The sequence below is a fragment of the Oryctolagus cuniculus genome, chromosome 8 (assembly GCF_051225735.1).
Source record: "Oryctolagus cuniculus isolate XC-2025 breed Fujian yellow rabbit chromosome 8, ASM5122573v1, whole genome shotgun sequence".
Lineage (NCBI taxonomy): Eukaryota > Metazoa > Chordata > Mammalia > Lagomorpha > Leporidae > Oryctolagus > Oryctolagus cuniculus.
The window spans coordinates 141,552,953-141,562,381 of record NC_142874.1 but is presented as its reverse complement, the minus strand read 5'-3'; the positions used below and the strand labels follow the sequence as shown (position 1 = coordinate 141,562,381).

The 9,429-nt window shown below is 43.1% G+C and overlaps 1 protein-coding gene across 1 annotated transcript; it reads right to left on the bottom strand.

Annotated features, from left to right (window-relative positions):
- Nucleotides 1–222: 222 nt before the first annotated feature.
- On the bottom strand, nucleotides 223–1,704 carry LOC108175984 (beta-defensin 103A). Its single transcript, XM_017339331.4, has 2 exons — nucleotides 1,548–1,704; nucleotides 223–455 (listed from the first exon to the last, which is right to left on the bottom strand). Exons 1-2 carry the CDS (start codon nucleotides 1,603–1,605, stop codon nucleotides 310–312), a joined length of 204 nt encoding a protein of 67 aa, XP_017194820.3. The 5' UTR covers nucleotides 1,606–1,704; the 3' UTR covers nucleotides 223–309.
- Nucleotides 1,705–9,429: the final 7,725 nt, after the last annotated feature.

The window sequence follows — 9,429 nt, the reverse complement described above, 5'->3', positions numbered from 1 at the left end:
GACAAAAGAAATATAACATGATAATCATGGGTGCCTTAGATTCCTGGGGAGATTTCACTTTATTTAAATGAAAAAGGAACCATAAGGTTTAGTTGTCTATTTGGTAACAACCACTACAATAACCAGAATTTTTTTTTAACTTTTATTTAATGAATATAAATTTCCAAAGTACAGCTTATGGATAATAACCAGAATTTTTAAAGTGATCAAACTTCTACCGTTTTTCTTTAAAAAATTTATTTTATTTTTACAAACTTTAAGAAGGAATTCCCCCACTTGACAAGGTTCTCCTGAAGTTCTGGATATTTTTTATTTCTTTGTTCGGCAGCACTTTCGGCCACGCAGAGAACAACGGCCAATCTGTTCCTCCTTTGGAAGGCAGCTAAGCAAAGCACATCGGCCCCTTCTTAGCTTGCAGTAATATTTATGTGCTGCATTTATGAGTCCTCCATTGCCTGCATTGAAAAAGCAAAGCATTTGAGAAAGTTTAGCAGGAATTTTTGTACAGATACAAAGCTGTTGGAATTCCTCAGATAACACATCTGTTGCCTTTCTGTCATTTCTTTCTTTTTTCTTTTTCTACATCAAGAGTCAATCAAAAAGGTAGTACTAAGCAAGCATTAGACAATGTTTCTGCAGGTTGAAGCTCCACTGTGGACCCACAGCAGTGCTGAGAAAGGAGGGAGACCATGGGACCTCCTATAGGGATGTGTGAGGGACCGGGGCAGGGGAGCAGAACTGCAACTCAAGTGGCCCAAATATTCTCTATTCAACCATTAACTTAGCAAAATGGAGGTCTGAGCTTCTGTTCTCAGATAAAATCTTCCCTGTTGGAATAAAAGGTTTTTATATTACCTTTTTCACATATAAAACAGACTTCCAATGACAAGGTGCTTGAGGGGTGCAGTTTTGTGAACTGTTTAGTTTCTTAAGAGTGGCTCAGAAAAGTCTAGGAAGCCTGCTTTAGGCTTCTTGATGTGTATTGTCAGAAAACAAAATAGAGTTGTTTGTTCCCAAGCAATGAAATGTGTTTTACAACAAAATGGATGTCATTGGACCATTTTGCTTAGTGAAATGAACCAGTCCCCAAAAGACCAATATCATTTATCCTAATTTGTGGTAACTAATATGTAGAGTGCAAAAAAGTAATCTGTATGAGCAAAATTGACATTTTAAGATTTTATTATTGCTTGTAGCCCTTGTCTATATTCTAGAAGAACAGTGGTTTTTCTACTTACTACTTGCTGAATTATTTATTTAATGGAGGGTTAAGTTTGTGATTATAATGTAAATTGAAAGTATTCCATTGTAAAAGTTAAAAAAAAAAAAAAACAAGAAAGGCAGGAGGAGGGAGTGTGGGAGAGAGGGAGGGAAGGTGGGGTGGGAAATATAATTATGCTCTTAAAGCTGTATATATAAAATACATGCAATTTGTTCCCCTTATATGACTAAAAACAATTTTTAAAAATCTCCCAGAAGAAGGCAAAAGAGCTGACTGAATTCCACATTCCCAGTTCCCTCGGCCCTTGCTGCCCAGCCCATCTTACCTGGAACAGGCACCAAGAATAGGAAGAGTAATGCAAACAGGAGATAATGGATCCTCATGGCTGACAGGCTTCACAACTAGACTGGATTGAGAGGTGCTTGCTTACTTTATAAATGTCCCAGCCACTGGTAGAAGCAAGCGATGGCTGCAATTCTTGTAATGGTACAGTGATGACACTATGACATACTTCCTGATGCATCATACTGGCGCTTCCCAGCACAGCATACACACCCACTCACCCAGGAGCTAATTACAAGCCTAATGGTGCCCCAAAGCCTGACAGGGCTGTGTGCCTCTCCTTGTGTTGTCTGAGGCTTGTCTCTATGTGGCTCAGGTCTGGTTGTGGGTGCAGACAGGGCTTATGTGGGCAAGATCTTGCTTCTTTTGCAACTGGTCCAAGTAGCTTGGGGCTGACTTGTCCACACTGTAGTACTTTTAAACTGTTTGCCTCTTCCTACACTATACCCAGCATTTTAGCTCTCAACCCTAATAGCATTTCTCAGACATCCTGGGAATCAGTTCATTCCATCTGTGGACTTATTCCAAATCTTGGGACAGGATTGGCTTTTAGGAGGTGAAGAAAGGCAGGAAAATGGACCATATTCTAGAACCACTGACCCCATGGCTTCTGGCCAATGTAAGGGAGCTATAACCTGAGAAAAACACTTCTTGCACTTCATTTTTGCCTGACCTATTACATTTATGGGTCAAGAAACTGTCCTTAGAGGGAAAGAATGCAGGATGATATAGTTAATGCATGAGCGTCTTTTCCTTAGGGACAACACTCACTCCCTATACAAAAGAGGGCCTTCACAAGATGCATTTCAGGAAAATTCAGCAAAGTCCAGGGATTAGGTGATTTCCATTGGCTACAGAGTCCCATAGGAAAAACTGCATGTTAAAGAAAAATGAACTATTAGATGTGGGGGTGGTTGTGGCACAGTGGGCTAACCACCACTTGGCTTGCGCACATCCCATATTGGAGTGTCTGGTTTGAGTTCTCATTACTCCATACTTTTGAACAAGCTTCCTGCTAATGTGCTGGTAGGCATCAGATGATGGTCCAAGTCCTTGGGTCCCTGCCATCCGTGTGGGAGACTCAAATGGAGTGTGCCTGGTTCCTGGCTTCAGTGTAGCCTGGCCCTAGCTATTCCGGCATTTGGAGAGTAAACCAACAAATGCAAGATATCTCTCTCTATCGCTCTTCCTTTCTGTCTCTCTCTCTCTCTCCATCTCTGTCACTATACCTTTAAATAAAATCTTTAAAAAATTTTTATTTAAATAAAGAAAACAAATTTAATGTATTTCATATATACAGTTTTAAAGCATAATGATGCTTCCCACCTCACCCTCTCTTCTTCCCTCACTCTCCCCTCTTATTTTTGCTTTTTAATTTTTACAATGACATACTTTCAATTTAGTCCACGATCAGAAATAAATCTTAAAGAAAAACTATTAGACCATAAACTATGGAGGAAGTCAATCAGTGGGTTGTTACTTGTTGATAGATGTTTAAATTGTAAGCTGAGGTCACCATGACTTTGCCTGGCTATTGCAAATGTATGACTGTATTTATAACGGATTCACCAAGGTTCTGAGGTGTGTTGTGGGAGTGTGTGTTCAGGATTCTGGCCCACAGTTGGGTTCAGTGAGCACAGGTTGTGCGTCTCAGTGTATGTGCTCAGTGCAGGTGAGAAAACAAGGAGAGTGAGACACAAAGAGGGACCTGTCCTGTTTCTCTTTCTCTCAAAGTGCATCAAATGGGAAGAAGTCAAATAATTACAGGGTGGATTCTGATATGTGTCATTGTAAGAGTTCAAATGCAGGGCTGAGGAAAATTCAAAGGCGATTCATATTGTAGACTAGGTTTAGATCAGCAGATTTAAGATGACTTTGGAGTTGTAAACACCTCATGTCTTCTAAAATCAAACTTTCCTCTTAAGTTGAGGATTTGAGACAAGGCAATTGGAAATATTTGTAACTGCGGGACATGAGTGTGGGTGGAGTACTTACAGACTTGGTGGTGTTACTCTGCCTCCTAGGATAGAAGTGACACAGCAGGCAGGGTGTTGTAGAGGGTTATAACCCATTCTCAGCCCAGGTGCAGGGCTAGACTCACAAAACCATCATGTCACTGGAAAGGCTAGAAAGGACCGATTTTTTCCACATGGAGAACAGACCACCACATGGAGGTGAACTGTTGGCCCAACCTGTCCTTTCACAGACTGGGAGGCACTTGACGGAATACCACTGTTTCATAAGAGGCTGTTTGGAACAAAAGCTACTTTTCCTTGCAGACTCATGTGTAAGCTGGGGTTATGGCAGTCACCACTTACAACACCAATTTGGAGGAACATTTCTGTGTTTTGAGGAAATTATGAAAGTAACAGTTGTTTAGGATGAAATGGCAAGTGACAGAAGACAAAGATAGGACTTTGCTTTTTCTATGCTCCAGGGAACCACTACGAATCCTTGCATTCCTTCTTTTTTGGTTTACTGCAACTTCTTTTATGTCAAGATATTTCAGCCTCTCGAGTGGTAGTGGTTACACATGCACTCTCTGACAGATGAGCAGATGACTGCATACCTGCAGTCTCACAGCACTGACAAGAGTTGTGTTTTGTCCTTTTCCTGCCATTGGGGCTTTGAATCACGGGGCTCAGAAATGCGCTGGAAACTATTGCACGAGGTGCACTTGTAGCCCTAACAGCACTTCTCCAGTGTTGTTTAGAGGAGAAAGCAGGCGATACTTCAGCGATTTAGCTTTCCTAAGTCAGACTTTCCTCTAATCATTTTTTTAAAAGTCGCTGTAAAAATATGAAACAGATTTGATTGATACAAGTTTTCGGTTGAGGGAAAAGTGATGTGGTGGACAAACACTGGTTTTGGAGTGCGCAGTTACCAGTTTCACCTCCAATCTGTCCTTCTTTATGTGCATAAATTACCTAAGGTATTTGAGCATTTGTACCTCAACAGTAAGTCACAGAGAACAATGTATTTCCTGTTTAGCCCATAACAAAAGTCCTATGGGTTAATGGTGTGAAACTGACTTGTGAACTACAACTGTGTGATCATGCATCACCCCAGGTATCACTCATGCGGCTCTCAGGGAGAGTGACTGAGAAGAGTGTCAACAGCAAGACAATGTAGACACTGTAGCATGGGAATTCTAGGAAGGAAATTCAATATTTCATATTTTTTTCATTTGTTTATTTTTTTGGTCTGGACATACTCTAAGAGTGGCTTAGCAGTTCTCTTTGTGGCCAGGTTAAGGTCACCATGATCATAATTATGTGAGTTAGATAGGTTGAAATGGACATTGTGGGGTAGGCTTTTGGTGCAGCAGTGAAGATGTTGGTGGGATGCCTGCAGTCCATATTGGAGTGCCTAGGTTTGGACTTGAGTCTTGGCTCCTCTTCTGTTTGCACACTTTGAGAGGCAGCAGGTAATGTATCAATACTGCAGTCCCAGCCACCCATGGAGGAGACCCAGACTGCTGTACCAGTTTCAGGCTTTGACTTGGTCTGGCCCCTGCTGTTGTAGGCATTTGAAGAATGAGTGCACTAGCACATGGGAGATCTCTCTATATATCCCTCTCTCTCTCTTTCTGCATGTCAAATGAAATAAAAATAATTTTAAAGTGGACATTGTCCTAATTTTACAAGGCTTCATTTGTACTAGGCTTAGTGGTTGAATGACTCTCAGTAAATGGCTATGTTGTGACTTGAAGCCAGGCAGCATTGCCAAACACTCCTCTGCCTGCTCTCACATAATCCCTTGCCTGTTGTGCCAGATTTTGCACTGCGGGGAACCACGTATGTGCCCCAGGAACCCCTGCCAAACAGAGGTTGCCACATAGATTGCGGGGCACTGGCAGAAGATGTGAGGGCAGGAGCTGATAAAGGAAATTTCTATTCCTGTACTTCTGAAGGCACCTCTTATGTGGGCTCCCATTCCTACTGGAAAGCTGCCCATCCACAGGCCAGCCTGCATGAGGCATGTGCTCCATTGCTCCAGCTTCTGGGTGATCCACGGTCTAGGCTTTGAGAATATCCCTGCCTTTAGCACTGGAATCATAGGAAGAGCAGTACCTTTCTGCCATGGCAAATTGAGTCGACCCACCATATATTATGGCTTCTCAGTTTTCCTATCACCTAAATAACTAATTCCCTATATTGAACCCCTCCAATCTGAAATCCCTAAATTCACTGGTTTCCCTTATTGGATTCTGTCTATCTTCAAAGTGCATTATTAAAAATCTGCTTTCTTTCCTTTGTGATCTAGGATTTTCTCCACACTATCTTCCTGTATACTTTATCAACATCTAAGATTAGTATAATTCCACATCTGTAGTATGTTGGGGAGTTGCCAGGTTGATAACTTAATTGTGGTCCATTGTTCATACTTGTCACAATTGTGTATGTTTCTTTTATTTTTTTAAAGATTTATTTGACAATTGTGTATGTTTCCATGGTAGGTATGTATGGGAGACAATTTCTAGCATTTTCTCTGTTATTTTTGCTTATTATTTATATCCAAAAGAACATAAACAAGGAAATAGGAGAAACAAAACTTTTCCCAGATGTGTAATTTTAGATGATTTTTTTTCCCAAGAAAGGCGGCAAACATAGGTCTTCAGTCTGGGATCATCTCTGGAGGTATATTTTTTCCTCATGGTGGTTTGCTTCTAACTTTGCTTACCTTGCTCTGTTTTGCATAATCATGTGTTTGCACATCTCCTAGTGGCATCTAAACTATGATAGTTCTGAAAGATACTGACTTCCCTTAAACCCAGATCAGCGACCACTTCATCACAGGGGGTTAGGGAAGCATAGGCTTTATTTAACACTGGATAACTGAGTTGTCTGTCTCCACCAAGTCTTCTGGGTGAGGACTAACACTTCATTTCTTCCTCAGGCAGCAAACTTTATTTGCATTGTTGCATCTTGCAGGCAGGTACACACATTGTTGGCCTTTTGGCTTCCTGCAGACACCCCTAAATTCTGCACACTTGATTGGATTTTGCAATCCATTCACTGGACAGAGAGAGGAGAGTGGGAAGAAAATATCAGTAGAAGGGAGAGGCAAAGAGAGGGTGTACAAAGAAGAAATATGAGTTGCGTATGATGGGCCTGTGGCTCAGCATGAGTCACAGGACTCGAGATCTGGCCAATCTGGCAGAACAGGCAGAGAGACAGAGTTCTCCAGGAGCAGGAGCACAGCGGTGGGAAAGCATAGGGCTGGTATGGGGAGAAATGGGTAGTCCAGTCTAGCCAAAGTCTAGTGCACAAATTTGCATTTGATTTGGTAGACAACTGGGGACTATGAATTCATGGAAAACTAAACCAAAGATTTAAATCATCTGAAATTCAGACTTCAATGGCGATTCCTTAAAGACTGAGAAGGGTTAAGAAAGTTGTACATACACTTAATTAAGAGAGTCTGCTGTTTAGTCTTTCAAAATCTTTATATTTTTAAATGTATAGGGAATATTTTTATATTCTCAGACTTGTATCTACAAATATTATTGAATCTGTTAAAAATTAATTAAAACTAAAATAAAAATTATTTCCCTAATCACCCTGACAATCACATCAGTCCTTAGTGACTCTGAGGGCTTGGTCACCATTGGATAGACTATCGATGGCCAGAGATGATCACTGGATTTTAGGCTTTCTGCCCTGTGGTTGTTGGGGCAACAGGACATAGTGTAGGGGGAAAAGGCTCCCTGCAGAGGCATTGCCTGTTATCTCTGCCCAGACCTGGGCCTTGAAAATTGTGGCTTCAGGACTGTGGGAGAGAGTGGCTGAGCATGTCTTCTCAATGTCTCGTTGAATCACTGAGGCTCAATACTGTCTAATACTGCAGCCACCCTTTACCAGCATCCCTAATCCTCCTTCCTGAACCAGAGAGATTGATAAGCTTGGAGAGATGATGCTCCAGATGCTCTCCAGCTAAGTCAGAGACTGCTGTCCAAGGTTCCTCAAAACCACCATGTCCTATTTGGCCACTGTCTTCCACAATATTCTAATGCTGGACCACTCCAACCCAGCTAGGTCCCCTGCTGCTGTGCTATTGTTATTTGGTGATGAGCAACCCTGTGAACTCAGCTAGCAGATCCATCCAAAGACACCACTCAGCATTGGGAAAGGAAGGATGAATTAGCAAACGAGTCCATGTCCAGATTCTATATCAACTCTCCACAGAGAGTGTCTCAGGTTGCACGTCCAAGCCCTTGCATCACCCTTTTTTCTCCAGAGAGTGCCATGCTTACCTGATGCCACCTGGGAGAGCACTAGGAGAAGAGTAAGAACCACTCCACGAAGCTGCGTGGTGGGATGGAGCCCCTGAGGATTCTGAGCGAGTAGAGTTGGTTATTGTCTCTGATGGTGAGTGCTTATGCAGGCTCTCCTGTATGTAGTGTTGGAAGGGCAGCAGTGGAGACTACTAAAGGAAAGGCAGCCCAATCACTGAATAAACTTTCATAAACGCTCAGTCTGGGGCTTGACAGGCCACCTCCTTCATGTGTAGACACTCTCAGGTTGATTCCTGAGGGGAAAAGGAAAAAAGCGTCTCCTGAATTAATGCATCTTTCGTTCCCTCTTGGGTTTAGATAAGTGAGGCTAACATAGTTATCTGTATTTATGGCATGGTGAGGGACACAACATCCAGAGAGGCAGCTAATGTGCCTGAGCCTTTATTACATACTAATTTCCTACTCCTGGCCTTCTTGCCACACATTGTCTTCAAAATGTGGATTATCTGTGCCACTCTCATCTGCACCATTTTCCCAACTGATGTGCACATCCCCTGTGAGGTCATCAACATCCTGATTATGTCTAGCACCTTGCCTCCACCTCACCTTACAATCACAAGTCTTTTTCTGAAAATGTCACCTTGCTTCCCAAATTGCATGTTGTTACAGGCTTAAGACTACATTATTTCCAACTCTTCTGTTGTCCTAATTGTTCAGATGCAATAATTCACTGTATCCAGCCAATTTTTTTACACCATGGTTTGCACAATCCACAGAGCACAGTCCAAATGCAAACTCTTCATGATCCTGATCACCCAGGTTGAAAGTGGTCCCTCTCTACACTGCATTTATATAGAGCATTTTTGCATCATACTTGGTGCTTTTGTTCAATGCCATGCATTTTTTGTGAGCATTTATTTTTAAAAATTCATTTACTTGTTTATTTAAGATGCAGGGAGATAAGAAAGGGAGAGAGAGAGGGAGAGAGAGAGGGAGAGGGAGAGAGAGGGAGAGAGGGAGAGAAAGAGGGAGAAAGGGAGAGAGAGGGAGAGAGGGAGGCAGAGAGGGAGAGAGGGAGGCAGAGAGGGAGAGAGGGAGAGAGAGAGAGGGAGAGAGAGGGAGAGAAAGGGAGAGGGAAGGAGAGAGGGAGAGAGGGAGGCAGAGAGGGAGAGAGGGAGAGGGAGAGAGAGGGAGAGAAAGGGAGAGGGAAGGAGAGAGGGAGAGAGGGAGGGAGAGAGAGGGAGAGGGAGAGAGGGAGAGAGAGAGGGAGAGGGAGAGAGGGAGAGAGAGAGGGAGAGGGAGAGAGAGAGAGGTAGAGGGAGACAGAGAGGGAGAGAGGGAGGGAAGGAGAGAAAGAGGGAGTGAGGGGGGGAGAGAGAGAGAGGGAGAGGGAGCGAGCAAGGAGGGAGAGAGAGGGGGAGGGAGGGAGAGAGGGGGGAGAGAGAGTGAGAGAGGGACAGGGAGGGAGAGGAGGAGAGAGAGAGAGAGAGGGAGAGAGAGAGGGAGAGGGAGAGAGCTCCTATCCTCTGGCTAACTCTCAAATGCCAACAATAGCCGGTACTCCACTGAGCTAAAGCCAGGAGCTGGTATTACAATCCAGGTCTCCCATGTTGGTAGCATGGACACA